General features: G+C 35.3%; 1 protein-coding gene and 1 non-coding gene across 5 annotated transcripts in view; both read right to left on the minus strand.

Moving 5' to 3' along the window:
- The window catches only part of LOC106883388 (steroid hormone receptor ERR1), a 234,315-nt gene that overhangs the window by 162,064 nt on the left and 52,348 nt on the right, over positions 1-19,903 (minus strand). For 3 of the 4 annotated variants that reach the window (XM_052973522.2, XM_052973523.2, XM_052973524.2), the window contains exon 2: positions 4,693-5,087. In XM_052973522.2, the coding sequence (XP_052829482.1) occupies positions 4,693-5,038 (346 nt within the window). In that variant the 5' untranslated portion in view covers positions 5,039-5,087. The remainder of the gene's footprint in view (positions 1-4,692; positions 5,088-19,903) is intronic. The other variant, XM_052973526.2, reaches the window with a different exon arrangement.
- LOC128249641 (5S ribosomal RNA) lies at positions 15,168-15,286 on the minus strand. Its single transcript, XR_008265764.1, has one exon. It is a non-coding gene; the product is annotated as a 5S ribosomal RNA (ribosomal RNA).

Genomic DNA, 19,903 nt, shown 5'->3' on the forward strand with positions numbered 1-19,903 from the left:
GTGTGTGTGTGTGTGTGTGTGTGTGTGTGTGTCTGTAAGAGAGAGAGAGAGAGAGCATGCATGAAGGAAAATAGGGATTAAATAAAACCAGGTGAATATCTCTTTAAGCACTGTAGAAATTGAAAGTAGCTAACTGTCCAGTTATTACCACAGTATTCCAGCCATACACAATGTTATTCATTTCCTGCAACAGGTACAATTTGTAAATCAGAGGTTAAACACTAATTAAATTCAGTGTATTAATCACAGGGTGCATTAGAAGAGAAAAAAACAAAGAATGAAGATGCATTAACAACAATTTATTCAGCTTACATGTATTGAATAGTTTTGCACAACATAAGCACTGCACAATACATATTGAATCAATCCTTCATTTGATCAACTTCTATAGCAATTTAGTCAATCAAGTGAAGGACCAATTAAATATGCATATTGCAACATGCAGTGCTTGGGTTATGCCAGGTTATTTGAAACACATGTAAGCTAAATAAATAGTTGATAAAACATCTTCATACTTTATGGTTTTTCAAATATACTCCATGATTAATATACCAAATTTATTTGATGCTTGATTTCTACAGAGTGCTTAAAGAAATTTAATCCCTATTTTCCTTCATCATATATATTATAAAAGGATATGGAAATTCGTTTGAAGCATTGTAGTGTGTGAGCAAAATAGTGAGTCTTAAACCTTGATATCCTACTAGGCAGTATTTTACTGGCAACTTGGCCAACACATGGTATGCTCCTTCCTTAACAGAAAACTGCTAAGCTATAAAATGATACAGGAAACAATTTTCTATTGGAAGACAGATTGAGCAGATTTGGAGAATTCCTCTAACACTATTTGAAGGACTTTTTATCCAAAAATATTGGAATACACAAATGGAAATTTAGACATTTCTTCATCTTTGCCTGTTATTTCTTGGAAATGCTGTGTTTTATTCAGTTTTACTCCTCACATTTCCATAAGGCTGTTTTAAAATTCACCATTTTGCTCACACATCACAATGCTTTAAATAAATTTTCAAACACTTATATCACTACATCTCAACCAGGCCCAGTTTGTAACCATGAAAGGATTGTTCAACTTGACAGAGAAACATGCCAAACTTAGCTGTCAAATTGACTTCTAAACAATTATTTCCTACCAGAAGACAGACTGAGCTGATTATGAACTGACTCAAAAAAACTATTTTCGTGCTACCTGAAGGAGTTTTTTCATCCTGAAATACAGGAATATATAAAATGGAAATTTAGACATTTCCACATCCATATCATTCTTTGGAAATGTCATATTTTATTCTATTTTTCCCTCATATGCATTTCCATAAGGTTTTATAAAAACACACCACTTTGCTTATATATATTATGTCATACCATGATAATGTGTAGACATATATTCCCTGTTGACAGGCCACCAATATTAAATGTGCTAACCCTTTAGCATTCATATTGTTCTGTCAAATTTAATGCTTATTTATCCACGCTATTTTTAACTAATCAAGCATTATCTTGTGGCTTTGAGATTTCACTGATGTGAGTACTTATTTTTAGAATGACATGGTAGGGTAGATAAGAGATGCTGGATATGGCCAGTTTGAAGAGGTAGAATATTTTGGTCAGATTTGGCTGGTTTAAATGCTAAAGGGTTAAACACTTCTGATGTACAAATTAGTTGTTCTAGTCTTTTGAAGCTGCTGGATTTGTTGAGTATATGAACAAATTGGTTGCTTATTTCTCTGGAACTGGTGAAATGATGTAGACACCTCTGATGAGAGTCCAATAAGATTCGAAAATCGAATAAGGCTGTTCTTCAATCTATGAAGAAATAGTTCAATTTGTGATGTTTGTATGTCTACTACCTAGACATACATACATACACATATATATATATACACACACACACATGTATAAACATAAATATATAGATATGAAATTCCATATGAGTGGCATTTATGCAAATTTTAAGAAAACAAAACATAATGTAATGACTACCAAAATCATTTTATTTCTTCTTGAATTATTTAATCACAATAAAACCAATACAGGCGAAACATAAACTACATAGTTTAAAAGTGACGTGCAAAATGCAAATTTGGTTAACTGCATCAGTTTTACTCACCAGGGTGATGCAATTAAATACAACTGAGTGTGTGTGTGTGTGTGTGAGAGAGGACACCTTCACATATACATACACACACACATACACATATATATATATATATATATATATGTATATATATATATATATATATATATATATATATATATATATATATATTGATTTTTGGGGGTGACTCACAATGACAAATAATTTCATAAGAGAAAGTAATTATACCTGATGACAAGATGTATGGTAAAATTATGTAACAGGTTTAATGTTGCTAATACATATCCCATAGACTTTTGAAACATGCAGTGCATAACTGTTCCTTCCTTTCCTTTCATTTACATACACACGCACACACACACACACAATCCACCACACTTATATCTATACACACACATAGAGGAACAGACTGACACACACATAGATATACATATGTGCGATCACACAAATACATATATATTTATACACACACATATAAATATATGGTGAGACAGATATATATATATATATATATATATATATATATATATATATATATATATATATATATATATGTGTGTGTGTATATATATTAACATATGTGTGTGTATATATATTAACATATATATGTGAATATATAATCACACACATATGTATATCTATGCATACTATATATAAGTATATTCTATCTGCCTTGCCTATATCCATATATATGTGCTTTTAATAGTATATATATATACACATATCTACGTTTATATATATAGATATATACATGTATGTGTTTTTAAAAAAATGTACGTTTTTATGTATGTATGTAGATTTACATATATACATTTCAGATGCGTGTGCCTGTGTGAGTTTAAATATATATATATATATATATATATATATATATATATATGTATTAGATGTATTTTTTAAGATGTTGAATTCATGTATATTCACTTGAAGAAAACGTTTTTATACGGGTTTTTTTTTGCATGCTGTAATAATTCTGTTCATCAATAAAAAAAACTATATTTATATGGTATAAATACCATATAAAGAAAAAACCAATTTCCATCTGCTGTTATTTATTTATGTGTTTAGGTACATATATATTAGATATATGTAAATGTATGTGCGTGTTTAAATACATATATATTAGATATATATACATATATATGTGTGTGTGTGTGTGTGTATGTTTAAGTGTATACATATACACACATTCACATATGTGTATGCAAGTATGTATGTGTGTATGTATATACGTAACATTTGAAAATATGTTTTTTAATGAACACTTTTGAAACATGAAAAATAAAAATAAAATCTGTTGCAAATTTCATATTATTAGTTGCTTACCACAACAACCAGTCATTCCAAACTGATGCAAAAATTTACTTCTTGGTCACAATAACAAAGACCTAAATTAAAACTCTGGCTGGACCTAAAATAGTCTTGAATCTACATATCCATATTTTAAAAATAACTCTAGCATATTAGTTGGTAATTCACTCTAAGCATGTTTTGTGCTATTGACTTATAAATGACAATCTGAACTTGCATTTATAATTAGTTATCTCTTTAAAAGTGAAATCATTTGAAACAAATGCCCATACCAGATATCATTTCCTATCCCAAAGGTTCTGCCCACTCCATGTAAGCTGTAGTTCAGATAGTACAACAGCTTAGGATTTCAAAAGCCCACAGGTCGTCAATGCTCTGCCACAAGAATTAAGGAACCTACACAATATGGATGTGTGAGGGCCAGGTACTGCATTAATTTAGTGTTCAAATACTCACAGCTCTTCAGCGCTCTGCCAAAAGACTTAAGAAACCTACATAATTTGGATATCTTCAAACAGGAACTTCACATCCACCACATAAACCAACATCCAGAGTTCAAGTACAGATGAAGGCAGTGATGTCGAACTCTTCAGGCACTAAATGAGCCAACAAGGAAAAGAGTACACGCAAGAGTGGTGATATGAAATCAACCCAGCAACCAGAAGAAATTAACCACACAGGAGGGTAATGGAAAGGGTACAAAGAAATAGAAGAAAACTCAAAAGGCAAATTTTTGCATCAGTTTAAAATAGAAATAAAATTTTACAAAATTCACTACAAAACAACTTCGTCTTTTCAATAATAAAAATATGAGGGAACAAAAAATATTAAACTACAGTTAAATCTACATTTTTCTAAATTATTATTTTCTACTATAGGCACAAGGACTGAAATGTTGGGAACAGGAGTGCTGGTTGATTACATCGACTCCAGTCAACTGGTACTTAATCCATCAAACCTGAAAGGATGAAAGGCAAAATCAATCTTGGTGGAATTTGAACTAAGAATGCAAACATGAAATACCATGGGCAAAATGCATCTAGGCATATTTATGTTCTGAGTTCAAATCTCACTGAGGTAGACTTTACTTCTCATCTTTTCAAATAAATACCAGTTGAAAATGGGATCGGTGTGACTAACTGTCTCCTCCAAAATTTCAGGTCCTGGGCCTAAACTAGAAAAGTTATTATCATCATTTTCTAAGAGACAAACACACACACAAAAAAAAAAAAAAAAAAAAAAAAAAAAAATTCAGAAAATGTATTTACCTTGAATAGTTCTTTTAAAAAATGCTTTGCAAGCTTCACAAGATGATACACCATAATGGTATCCTGATGCAACATCACCACAAACCAAACAGACTTTCTTAAATCCATCTGGATTTTCTTGATCTGAGATCATCACATTTGAGCTAAACTCAGGTTTAATGTCTGCACTGCATGGAGAAATATTGTCTCCACTATCTCCCTGATATGAACGATCTGAGCCATAATCATCATGACCACTATAATCAGAAAATACTTCTCTTACGAATCCATCTTCAAGAACTTGGACAGAGCATCGCCCATGACTAACAGGGCTATTCGGTTCACATTTAACTGAATCTGGGTCCATCCTTTAACAAATCAGAAAAGCAACTGATGTCAGTGAATTAAGTTTAAACCTGAAAAAATGTAAATGAAAAAAAAAAGAGAGAGAAACTTATTTAAAAAGAAATTATAATTTGCATTTTATTTGTATTTTCTTCAGAAAAATATGTTCTTGCTGTTATGTTTGTATTATTATCGTTAAATTTTAGGTCTTGTGCCTATAGTAAAAAGGATTATCACTATTATAATTAAAAGGTAATAAACTGGAAGAATTGTCACCGTGCCAGACAAAATGATTACGTTCCGAGTTCAAATTCCACTGAGGTCCACCTTGCCTTTCATTCTTTCAAGGACAAGAAAATAAGTATCAGTTGTATACTGAAGTCAATGTAATATACTTGCTCTTAGTTCCCCTAAAATTTCAGGCCTTGTACTTATCATCATCATCATCATCATCATCATCGTTTAACGTCCGCTTTCCATGCTAGCATGGGTTGGACGATTTGACTGAGGACTGGTGCAACCGGATGGCTACACCAGGCTCCAATCTAATTTGGCATTATTATTATTATTACATTCCAAGTTCAAACTCCTCTGGGGGGTCAACTTTTCCTTTCATCTTTTTGGGGTTGATAAAGTAAGTACCAGTTGAGCACTGGGATTGGTGTAATTGATACACCTCTCCCCTAAAATTGCTGGCCTTGTGCCAAAATTTGAAATCATTATTATTATTATTATTATTATCATTAAGGTGGCAAATTAGCCAAATCATTAGCATGCTGGGCAAAATGCTTAGTGGCATTTCTTCAATATTTATGTTCTGAGTTCAAATTCCACCAAGGTCGACTTTGCCTTTCATCTTTACGGGGCTGATGAAAAACGTATCAGTTTTGCACTGGGGTTGATGTAATTGACTATCCAACCTCCCCCAAAATTTCAGGCCTTGTGTCTGTAGTAGAAAGGATTATTATTATTATTATTAAGGCGGCAAGCTGCCAGAATCATTAGCACGCCTTTCGGGGTCAATAAATTAAGTACCAGTTACGCACTGGGGATCAATGTAATCGACTGAATCCCTTTGTCTATCCTTGTTTGTCCCCTCTATGTTTAGCCTCTTGTGGGCAATAAAGAAATAAGAATCATTAACATGCCAGCAAAATGCTTAGCAGTATTCCGTCTGTGCTTACGTTCTGAGTTCAAATTCTACCAAAGTCATCTTTGCCTTTCATCCTTTCAGGGTCAATAAAACCAGTTGAGCACTGGTGGATGGGATCAATGCAATCGGCTTGTCACCCCCCACCACCACTACCACCAACAACAACAAAATGTGTCTATAGTAGAAAAGATTATCAATATTATGGTTGGATTTTTATTTGTATTTTCTTCAGAATAATATGTTCCAGCTGTTACTTTTGTACTAATATCATTATCATCATCATCTACAAGTTCAACAACAAAAATACCCGGCTGGACTGTCCCCCTGTCCCCGTTACTTGCCCCAAGTGTGGGTGTTTATATAAAATCAGATAAAACAGGTAAAACATCCACAACAACAATAGTAATCCTTTTTACTGGCCCCTGCCTTGCAAATTTCAGGCAAAAGGCCTGAAATGCTGGGGAAGGAGGCTAGACAATGACATGAAACCTTGTACTTGACTGGTACTTTATTTCATCAAGCTTGAAAGGATGAAAAACAAAGTCAAACATGGCTGAGTTTGAACTCAGAACATAAAGATGGATGGAACGCTGCTAAGCATTTTGTTCTTTGTGCCAATGACCTTGCTAGCTCACTGCCTCAGCAATAATAATAATAACCATTTCTACTATATACACAAAGCTCAAAATTTGGAGGGGAGGGGCTAGACAACTACACTGACCCCTGTGCTTGATTGGTATTTATTTCATTGACTCGAAAGAAATGAAAGGTAAAATCAACATCACCAAAATTTGAACTCAGAACACGAAGACAGACAAAATGCTGCTTAGAGTTTTGCATGATGTGGTGACAATTCTGATTGGCTGTTGCCTTAATAATAAGAAGAAGAATCCTTCTTATTATAGGTACAATCCTGAAATTAATAATAATGGTTTCAAGTTTTGACACAAGTCATCAATTTTGAGGGAGTGGTTAAGTCGATTACATTGGCCCCATGATCAACTGGTACTTATTTTATCCACCCCATAAGAATGGAAAGCAAAGTCGACCTTGGTGGAATTTGAACTCAGAGCATACAGATGGACAAAATGCCACTAAGCAATTTTCCCAGTGTGCTAACAATTCTGCTAGCTCACCAGCTTCTTAATAATAATAATAAAAATAATAATAATAATAATAATAATAATATAGAAATGGTTTCCAATTTAGATCCAAAGCCAGCAGTTTTTGTAGGGAGAAGATAAATCAATGCCAACAGCCCAATACTTCACGGATACTTCATCAGCTGAAGAATGAACGGCAAAATTGACCTCTGTGGGATTTGAACTTAGAACATAAAAACTCAAAACAATACCATTAACCCTTTTGTTCCCATATTTCTTTTGAGATGCTCTGTGTTTCTTTCAATTAATTTTAAATATAACAAAGAATTTAGTAAAATAACTTAGTTATCATTAAGCTAGTGTTAGGAACATAAATTGTGACTAAGAACTTTTGAAAACAAGACATTTATAATACAGAGCCAGAGCCGGTTTCAGCCAGGTTGCTATCAAAAGGGTTAAGCAATTTTTCTGATATTCTAATGACCCTGCCAGTCCAGTATCCTAATAATAATAATAATCAAGATGATGATGATGATGGTAATAATTTCATTTATTTGCCAGAAGGGCAGTGATTGAGAAGACAATACAAGGACTAGAGAAGTTTTACAGAATAGTTTCATCTTCATCATCATTATTTTATTTATATCTGTTTTTCCATGATGGCACGGGTAGATGGTTTGATAGGAGCCAGCAAGTCAGAAGACTGCATCAAGCTGGAAGCCTTTCCTAATGCCAACCACTTTACAGAGTGTACTGGATGCATTTTACATGGTACCAGCTGCAATGAGGTCACCAAGGGACTTGCAAGACAAAGACCCCTCAGCTGGGAGGGTGAGCAGTAATGAGGGAGGTGGCTTTGTGCTAGTTGAGAGGTCAAAGTATAATAAAGAAATAGAAATAGGCGTCTTGTAGTAGAGCAGATACATGGCTACTCCAGATACAATTATATTAGATAATTGGATTATCATCATCATCATCATCATTTAAGGTCCATCTTCCATGCTGGCATGGGTTAGATGGTTTGACAGCAGCTGATGAGTAAGAGAACTGACTGCATCAAGCCCTACTGTCTGCTTTGACATGCATGGTTTATACAGCAGGATGTTCTTATTAATGCCAACCAATTTACCGAAAGTACTGGGTGCTTTTTACATAGCACTATCAGCTGTGACATCACCAAAGACTTGCAGGACAAAACCCCTCAACTGAGAGTGGAGATGGTTAGCTTCATGCTAAAGGATGAAGGGTTAAAGTAAGAGATAAGTTGAGGCCTGAACAAGTTCTTGGAGTTGCTCACATTGAGTAGAAGAAGAGGAGAGATAAAAGAGAATAATCAGCAGAAGCTACAAGAGATAGATAATGGAGGTGATATGACCAGACGGCCCCATGATACATAAGGTGAATAGAAGTGGGTGGCTGGTTTGCAAAATTGTTCAGGGAACAGATGAAGAAATGGGGAGACAGACTGAAAAATTAGGGTAGGGCTGAAGAGTGGGTTATGACTTGGGGAAGATAGAGGGATACATGCAGAAGAAGGCAGGATGGGGAAACAAGTGACAGGATAGTAATGAAGAAACAGTTGACTAGAAGAGGACAAGAGAAAAATAACATACTTGAGTAGTCTGCAAAAGCTGGGGAGTGGGGGAAGACTGGTATAGTGCATGATGGGAGGATATTTGGCTCAGGGGTGGGGGTGAGCACAATATACAATATACATAGCACTTCCAGAACTTAGTTTCATTGAGGAGGATAGGTCTTTATGAAAACTTAATATTGCCAGAGCAAACATGAGAAACAAAATGGTATAGTAAGCAAATGAAATGAGACAATCCAGACAGCAATTTTAAAACTGTTATTTTTCTGACACATTTAATAAAAATAAAGCCACTAAGTTGGCCAGTAATATATGGGATCTGAAGACCACACACAATCATGTGGAGAATTATGGAGAAATTTATGTCATACATAAATGGATCAAAGAGTTGCAAGACATGCATAGCTAAAGATCACACATTCTTTTTAGGTCCATGAATTCCAACACACTTCTTAATTCTAGATTTGAAATATTTAGCAAATGCAAGCACATGGACAAGCTTCTTTTGTTGAACAGGAGGATACAGCTTGCTCTGGATTGAGTAGCTATGTCACAGACTTCAACCTCATTCCTGCTATATTATTCTATACCAGCTAGATTTTATGATTTCGTCAGACAAATATTTTGGTTTTCTTTCTTTCTTTCTTGTTCCACTTTTTGTATCAACCTTCTTCGTGTTTCTGCTTCTTCTTGTTTCTCAAAGACCAGTATCTTGGTTATAAATACATTTAATGATAGGACTTAGCCTGAAAGATTACTTGGTGATACATGTCATGTTATATAAATCTGCCAATTTATTGTACCTCTAAAGCATAAAACTATTAGCTCTTTTGTAAATTGTGTATATTCATTGTGAATATATATATGCAAGATCTGATGTAAATTCCTCTAGAGCTCCTTATCAAATAGGAATTTGGTTGCTACTGATGTAAAAGAATTCAAAAAGAATATGGTTGCACACACTGAGTTGAAAGTTGCTCGTAGATATATGCAGGATATGAATCCTCTTCCTGAGAGGGGCACAGAAGAGGCTCTTTCATGTGACCAGTGTGGACATAACTGCTTCTCAAAAGTAGCCTACTCAACCATATGCACGGTCAAGGAGGAATCTCCATCAACCCATATGACATTTGGCATGATCTCTCATACACCTTGAGCAGCAGAGTGTGTGTGTGTGTGGGGGGGGGGGTCCTCCAGTGGACTCACTCAGCATTGTAGGTCTCAACAACACTAAGATAGTCAGCCAGTTGCTGGAAGGCTAATTTGTTGTTGGTGTGGAATGACCAGTAGTCTCTTTGCAGGCCTTGAGAACCACATGAGACATCATCATCGATGGGGAGACCAAATGTTAGATGTTTCTTAGAGTGAAGTGTTTCTTAGAAGGAAATGGTTTTACTCAAGTCAAGAATTGATTTCCACCATGTGTATGTGTAGAGGAGTGAGGGGCTTTCTATTGATGTCATTGAGATAAGCATTCAGTCACATGAATTGCTTTATACTGATTCCATCAGAAACTTATGGATAAATCAATGAGGAATAGTCAGTTGACTAAAGCATGCACACACCTGAGGAAGCACATGTGGAATTACTCAGTTAATTACTCATTGATTTAACGAATAATTAAGTCAAATGACTATAAAACAGAATACGAGTGCTTGATATTAACAGAGGATCCATCATCAACATACACATATTTATTTACTCCATCTTTTATCTTTTACAAGTTTCAGTCATTGGACAGCAGCCATACTGAGGCACTGTGCTTTGAAAGGTTTAGTTACACAAATCAACCCCAATATGTTCCCTTTTTTTAAAGTCTAGTGGTAGCTTTTGCCTAACTACTAAGTTTCATGGATGTAAACACACCAACACCGGATGTCAAGTGGTGGTGGGAAACAAACACAAACAACAGGCTTCTTTCAGTTTCTCTCAACCAGATCTACTCACAAGGCTTTAGTCAGCCCAGGGATATAGTAGAAGACACTTGCCTAAGGTACCACACAGTGGGACTGAACATGAAACCATGTGGTTAGGAAGCCAATTTCTTACCACACAGCCACCCCTTTACTTATTTATATTGCTTTTTGTTTTGTTCTGTTTTATTTTTTTTATCTGAAAGAAATATAACAGATATTTAGTTTGAATTTTCTTGGTGTTATTTAGTTTACTAGTTTATTTTGGCCAGCTTGTATAAAATAAGCAAGTCAATATATAATAAACAAGATCATATTCTAAATACACAAAGTTCCCTTCCTTTTGTGGCCCTTCCTTTTTTTTCTGTAGTGCTGCTCTGGGAAATTGTTCTCTCAATCAAACAACATTTCTTTCTTCAGATCCCCTTATTAAATAGCTGCAAGGGTGTTCGCTCTCTCCCCCACTTTCTCTCACTCTCACTCTATCTCTCTCTCTCTCTCTCTCTCAAGTTTGCAATTATTGTATCAAGTATTCTCTAATATCACAATCACTATTCAGATGTTCTGTAATTTAAGAAAATTTGAAAATAATAAATAATTGATAAAAAACGTAATGTTTTCTTCAGTGAATTATTATTATTATTATTATACACGGTGGTGCATCAGCATGGCCGCAGCTCTAAGCTGAAACTATAAAAATAAAAAATTAAAATAAAATTATTGAGATGAGCTAGCAGAAATGTTAGCAGTTATAAACTGGGGTCAATGTAATCGACGTACCACTTGCCTTAAAATTGTTGGCCTTGTGCCAAAATTGGAAACCATTATTATAATAATAAGGCAGCAAGCTAGCAGAATTGTTAGCATGCTAGACTTACCTGTCTTTGCTTTCTGAGTTCAAATCCCACCAAGGTTGATTTTGGTTCTTATTTTATTGACTCAGAAAGGATGAAAGACAGACAAGAGCTGAGATCAATGTAATCAATTAGCCCCACTTCCTCTCCTGAATTTTTCAGGCCATGTGCCTATAAAAAGACGGATTATGCTAATGGTTCTTATTTCTTTATTGCCCACAAGGGGCTAAATATAGAGGGGACAAACAAGGGCAGACAAAGGGATTAAGTCGATTACATCGACCCCAGTGAGTAACTGGTACTTAATTTATCGACCCCGAAAGGATGAAAGGCAAAGTGGACCTCGGCGGAATTTGAACTCAGAACGTAACGGCAGACGAAATACTGCTAAGCATTTCGCCCTACATGCTAACGTTTCTGCCAGCTCGCCGCTAATGGTTCTGCTACCTCACTGCCTTACTACTAGTAATAATGATTTCAAATTTTGGCACATTTCAGGCAAGGGCCATAGTCAATTACATCAACCCCAGTGGTCAACTGATACTTATTTTATCAACCCTGAAAGAATGGAAGACAAAGTCATCATCCTCAGTAGAATCTCAACTTAGAATGTGAAAATAGACAAAATGCCGCTAAGCATTTTGCCCAGCATGCTGACAATTCTGCCAGCTCACTGCCATATTACTACTAATACTAATAATGGCTTCAAATTTTGGCACAAGGCCAGCAATTCCATGGGAAAGGTAAGTCGATTACATTGACCCCAGTGCTCAACTGGTACTTAATTTATTGACCCCTAAAAAGATGAAAGGCAAAGTTGACCTCAGCAGAATTTGAATTCAGAACATGAAGACATGAAATGCCACTAAGCATTTCGGTCATAGTGCTAACAATTCTGCTAGCTCATCACCTTAGATGATGATGATAATAATGATAATAATAATAATGCCGTAGTGTAGTACCAGGTAGTGGCTCACATGGCTTCTGATCATAACTGATTGGAAGTGGTCTTATGTACATGTTTTGTGTTGGTGCAAAAGATAGGCTACAGCAAATATTCTGCTTAATACCACAGATTTGCTTCTCAGTTATTTGACCTTAACCAATTGATCATGTCCCTTGGTGGCTGACGATATGTGCATCTCTGATCACGAGCAGAAGTAGTGGGGGAGCATCATAGCCATGTGTTGAGAGGAATTCTTTGAAGTTTGAATCATCTGCTTCTAGAAATACAGGTGTTTCATTCATCATCTTTGAACAGCTTTTATTTGGGGACCTGTTGAGTGGGATGGGCTACTTGACCTGAAGAAAATTCCAGCTGACCCCCACCTGCAAGGTCATGCGCTGTTTATCTTGATATGAGGTCAGTATGTCATGCAAATATAGTTTTGATGCATGTGCCTGGTAAATTGGGTTTCGTGTATTTGTACCCCAGTGTCATTTTGATGGTATGTGCCATTCTCTCACTCATTAATAATAATGATGATGATGATGATGATGATGATGATGATGATTTCAAACTGTTCTAAGGTAGATTTGTCAAGAAAACAAACAAAATAAAAACAACAAAGGCTCCTTAAATTTTTTGTTTTTTTAAATATGAATTTAATTTGGTAATTTTATAATAAAGACTTGTGTTTAAGTCAGCAGATGAGAATTGGTTTGTTTATATCGATCTGAATTTAATCAGTTAATGAGATATATCTGATGAGAGTGTTTTTGTCAAAAATAAATATATAAAATACAAAAGAGATTTTTATTAAAAAAGACCAAAACATTAGAAACAACAAATTAATAAAAAAAATTGTAAACATCGGTGCGTGACCTGGGAAACTACAGGAGCAATGGTGCATCATTCCATGTGCATATTATCAAGATTGTAACGCTGTGCAGGTGAGTGGCTGGTTGGATTCTGAGAGCATTCTGAACAAGGGAATTGGATACGATGCTACTCCAATGGAGAACGTTTGTCCACCTCCCAACTTTGGAACTGAAAGCTATACCAACCACCGAACTGGACACCATAGCAAAGTACCAAGAGAAGGAAAAAAGATATCATGCTACTCTTATGGAGAAGATTTGCTCTCAGTAGCCTAAACTATGCTCTCAACTGTTGTTATTTTGAAGCCACAGGTGTCACGCTAACAGCAGGACTCAAGGCAATGTAACACCACTACACAAAGAAGAGAGCCTCAGTTCAACAGATGAGCAACTGGGAGAGGCTAAATAGAACTGTGCCTCTACTCCCTAGACAGAAGATGTGAAAGCTATGCAGTCATCTGTATATGGAAGATTCACAAAGGTCTAGCTCTCAGGTTTCAGATTGAAAGCTATACCAACCACCAAACTGGACACTACTGCATAGATCCTTCAGAAAGAAAAAGGATATGATACTACTTCAATGGCGAACATTCGTTTTCAGTTGCCTGGTTAACTGTTCCCAACTGTGGTCACTGCAGACCTAAAAACAATCCTGGTTTGTTTATGTCCTTATAACTTAGCGGCTCAGCATGAGACACTGATAGAATAAGTACCAAGCTTTAAAAATAAGTACTGAAATCAATTTGTTTGACAAAAATCCTTCAAGGCGATGCTCTAGCATGGCCACAGGCCACTGACTAAAACGAGAAAATGAAGGATAAAGGCTATCAACAATTTTTGCTTCTTTCTCACTTTTAGTTTGTTTTTCATTAGCAGAAAATGTATTTACAGCATATATAATTAAGAATGTATTGATTATTAACAAGCTGATTGGTATCAGCTATTAACAAATCTATAAGAATTAGATTTAACGTCAATGATTCTTTAGAATCATGCTCATGCTACAGGTTTAGTCACAATAAGAATAGCATAATGTGCATGTGTGTTTTTAATCTTTTATCTGTTTCAGTCATTCAACTGTGGCCATGCTGGGGCAGTGCATTGAAAGGTTCATTAGAATAAATCTGTCCCAGTACGTATTTTAAACTTGGAATTTTCTCTATCGGTCTTGTTTTGTTGAACTGCTAAGTTAAAGGAGCATGAAAACAAACCAAGGCTGATTGATTGTCAAGGGGTGATAAAGAACAAAAATAAAAAGACACACACAAACACAGTCATATACATACACACACACACACACACACACACACACACACACACAATACATTTATATATACATATATACATATGTATTCAAACATATATACAGATCTGTCAGACAGGACCTTGATGACTGCCATGAGGCAGGAAAGTATACTAGTCCTTATATATTTAATACTCTATATTTAATACTCAATATTTCATATATTCAATAAGACATTCAATACTTCATTTCATTTTACTATTTATATTATATATTTCATATCCCACATTAATTTTATGAGAATATGAATAAAACATAAAAAACAGACAGAGTTGGAACTCTTTTAAATAATATATATATATATAATATATATATATATATATATATATATATATATATTTTTTCATTTCATTTCATTTCAAAGTTTCAGCTCAGAGCTGCGGCCATGCTGATGCACCACCGTGTTAAAATGCTTACAGCACCTAGGGTTCCCAAGCGGTCACCCATCCAAGTACTAACTAGGCTCGATGTTGCTTAACTTCGGTGATCGGACGAGAACCGGTGCTTTCAACGTGATATGGCCATAAATGCAAAACCTGAAATCAAAAAACCTTCAGGTTAACTTAGCAAAGGCTAAGATTCTAGTAAGCAAGAGAAGGGACAGACAGGAATTCCATATTGTGTACCCGGTGCAAACTATGGACACACAAAAGGTGCAATAGAATAATAAGAAGGTTGTCAGAGAAGCAAGTGTTCATATGTGGAAGATGTGCAGGAGTCATAAAAACTACCGATACCCAGAGGCTCTTTAGAGGTAGTGGATAATTTCTACTACCTGGAGGACATAGTTAGTTGTGGAGGAGGATGCATGGATAGTGTAATCACTAAAATAAGAGTAGGATGGAAAAAATACTGAGAGCTTTTATTTCTGTGGGCAACCTAAGGTTGCTCGCTTCCTGGGTGAAAGGAAGATTGTATGATGCATGCATACAAACAACAACGCTACATGGTAGTGAGATGTGGGCCCAAATGCAGAAGACATGGGAAGGCTAGAGAGGAAGGAAGCTTGTATGTTCTGCTGAATGTGCAGCGTTAGTGTACATGTGCGAGAAAGAGTGCTAGTGTGTTGAGAGAAAAGCTGGACATAAGAGGAATTAGATGCATTGTGCATGAGAGAAGATTGTGCCGGTTTGGTCATGTGATGCATATAACTGCAGACAGTTGGATATGGAAGTGGGAGACCCAGGAGGACATGGGATGAAGTATTGAAGGCTGATCTCAAGACACTGAGCCTTACAAAGACAACAAAGGACCAAGATATCTAGTGTCAAACTGTACTCAAGAAGACCTGTCCACCACAACAGAATTGATACCAATGCTGGTGCCACATGAAAAGCACCCATGTTGGTATCATGTTAAAAGCACTGGTATTGGTGCCACATAAAAAGCATCCAGTACACACTGTAAAGTACTTGGCATTAAGAAGGACATCCAGCTGAAGAAGCTATGCCAGAACAGACAATGGAGTCTAGTGTAGCCCCTGGCTTTACCAGCTCCAGTTGAATTGCCCAACCTATGCCAGCATGGAAAATGGACATTAAACGATGAAATATACATACACATATACATATATATATGTATATACTGCATATTCAAGATGCTTCCCATAAACTTAGCAGATATATATATATATATTTATATGATGATGATATATACAGACATACATTTAAGACTTTTGGTCATCCAGGGGCTATAGTAGAGGACATTTGTCCAAGGTGCCACACAGGGAGATTGAGCCCACTACCATGTGGTTGGAAAGCAAACTTCTTATCACACAGCCAAACCTGAACTTATATATCTATATGCATGTGTGTATGTGTGTACATGTATGTGTGTATATGAGTGTGCCCTGTGGTGTGTGTATGTGTGTGTGTGTGTGTTGCAAGTGTGCCTGTGGTGTGTATAGGTGTGCATGTGTTTGTTTTCCTGATTGTATATATGAGTTTATCAGGTTCTTACAGCTGTTGACATATTTTATCAGACTCCAAATAAAGTGATAAAAAAATTGACAGTGAACTTGCCATGAGGAGGGGAAAATCCAGTGTTTCGGAGTGTCTTTCTTCAGGAAGAAGTTGGAAGAAGAGAAATAAATGGGAAGCAGCAGAGTTTTACTTCCTCTAAGTTTAAAAAAAAAAACTGGCTGCAGCTGATGAGGAACGCAGGGCCATATGAGCTTCATACAGATACAAGAAATGGTAGGAGAACCAGTGTAGAAAGGAGAAAGGAAAGAGAAATGGAATGAAGAGGAGAAGCAGACAAAGCAAGAGTAATGGAGGAGAGTCAAAGAATAAGAAACGATTTAACGAAGTAGGAGGATGTGTAGGAGTAGAAGGAAGTAAACAAAAATGTTTATTTAAACCTGCCAGTGACACCGTGCCAAGTTTGAATATAAAATGTTGTTCCCCTCTGTTTTCTTGAGAATGTGGATCCATGGTGTGCAGTAATGCTGCACACTGATAAGTGATCAGTTGGCATGTAGAGCTGAAGTGGGTGGTGGTGACAGGTTGTCTTAGCATATGTTGTATATTTCAAATACACTCTCAAAAGCAATGGGCAGTACATCAGGCTATTTCTCCAATGTAATGGGTGCCGCAAAGTTTTGCATATGACGCAATATATATGGTTAGATGATGTGCAATGGAAATTCTGGTTAATGTGATATTGTCTGTATATTTGTTGACCGCTTGTCAACAGTAAGTGTATGTGTATGAGAGTGTATGTGTATGAGAGTGAATGTGTATGAGAGTATAATAGTGTGTTGTATCTGTTTCCTTATGACAGCATATGTAGACACAGACAAAAATAGTACTGTGAAATGTGGTGCTTCTAAAAATTATTGTGGAAGCTATTTTTAAATACACTATCATGTCCCTATCATCTTTGTTGGCAAACAGAATAAAATAGATGAAATTGTCAAAGGAATAAGCAGGCAGGATGAAAGCATGCACAATAATAGTATTTCGTATATTCAAAAGACAGTCTTTCAACACATCTTGTTTTAGCTTAATTGAATGAACCAGTTTCCAGATATCTTAACCCTTTATCATTCAACTTATTCTGTCAATGTTTATTCACATAGTCTTGAATTTAATCATGCATTATCTCATCACTTCAAGATTTCAAGAATATGACTGTTTATCTTTTAGAATGACATTATAAGGGCAGTGTAAAAGACCAGCTCTGGCCAGTTTCGACATTATACATGTATATTTGAGCCAGGTATGGTCAGGTCAAACGCTAAAGGGACAGGTATATGTGTGTTTATGCATAACCATTTAGCATTCAGATTACTTTGTCAAATGTAATAAATACTTTTTCATTGATATTGATTTGAATGAATCATTCATTATCTTGTAGCTTTGACATTTCAATGGTGTGATTGTTTATTTTTAGAATGACATTGTAGGGCAGGTGTAAGAGGCCAGATCTAGCCAGTCTTAATCTAACACAGAATATTTGAACTAGATATGGCCAATTTAAATGCTAAAAGGATATATATATATGTGTGTGTGTGTTTGGGTGTGTGTGTGTATGTATATATGTATGTACATATGTATGTATACTTTATATATATATATAGATATATATATATAAGTATGTAGCTTTATATAAGTGTATCTCAAATAGAATGAACAGTCATCACCACTACCACCACTGTCATCATTACCGTCATCATCTCATTTGTATTTTGAATGTTTACAATTCACACCAAATTATTATTCAGACAAAACACACACACATACACAGCATTTATATGTACGTGTGTGTGTGTGTGTGTGTGTGTGTGTACATATGTATGTAAATATATATGTATACTTTATATACATATATAGATATATATATATAAGTATGTAGCTTTATATAAGTGTATCTCAAATAGAATGAACAGTCATCACCACTACCACCACTGTCATCATTACCGTCATCATCTCATTTGTATGTTGAATGTTTACAATTCACACCAAATTATTATTCAGACAAAACACACACACCTACACAGCATTTATATGTACGTGTGCGCGCGTGTGTGTGTGTGTGTGTGTGTGTGTGTGTGTGTGTGTGTGTGTGTGTGTGCACACACCCACACCAGGAACCAACTCCGGATTCAGATCTACAGTTTAAATTGGATTTTATACTTACATATTTACAGTATCCTACAAACACAAGATAGCTTCATTCTTATTTACCTTACTGCCTAGGTTCTGCTGAATCCTTATAAGTTATAAGCACATACACCATATCCACTCATGTGACTTTTGTCAGCCCAGGGCTACAGTAGAAGATGCTTGCCCAAAGTGTCACACAGTTTGACTGAAGTAAAAAACCATGTGGTTGGGAAGCAAACATCGTACCATGTAGCCATGACTGCATTGACAATATTCAGTTTATTTTTTTAATCATTAATATACACACACATACAGAGCCCAGAACTTACAGCTCCATCTTTATTTATTCATCCTCTCAGTATCAAACCAATGAAGTACTGAGAAGCTATGTGGTCGCCTCAGCATACAAGAAACAACAACCCAACAACCAAATCTTTGAATGACAACTTACCAATGTGTGTGTAAGTATGTATATTTATATATATATATATATATATATATATATATATATATATATATATATATATCATCATCATCATCATCATCGTTTAACGTCCGCTTTCCATGCTAGCATGGGTTGGACGATTTGACTGAGGACTGGTGAAACCGGATGGCAACACCAGGCTCCAATCTAATTTGGCAGAGTTTCTACAGCTGGATGCCCTTCCTAACGCCAACCACATATATATATATATATATATATATATATATATATATATTATATATATATATATATATATAGTAAGAGGAAGGATATGAATACCCAGGCAGATAACATGTTACTCTATGTAAAATGCCATGGCTGATTTTTTCCAATGGTTTGTTTTAAGGCATATTCCTAAAAAAACACTATCCAATATCACGGTTTATTTCCTGATTGTTTAGAGTGCAAAATAATAATACTAATAGTAAGAAAAACAAAGAAATTGAAAATTAAAACTTTCCAGTTGGTTTATTGAATAAACCAAGCAAAAAGTATGAATGTTCAAATTCTTCACTTTATTTATTTATTTATATATATATATACATATATTATTATA

Source organism: Octopus bimaculoides, chromosome Z, assembly GCF_046866305.1.
Source record: "Octopus bimaculoides isolate indiv1 chromosome Z, ASM4686630v1, whole genome shotgun sequence".
Taxonomy (NCBI): Eukaryota; Metazoa; Mollusca; class Cephalopoda; order Octopoda; family Octopodidae; genus Octopus; species Octopus bimaculoides.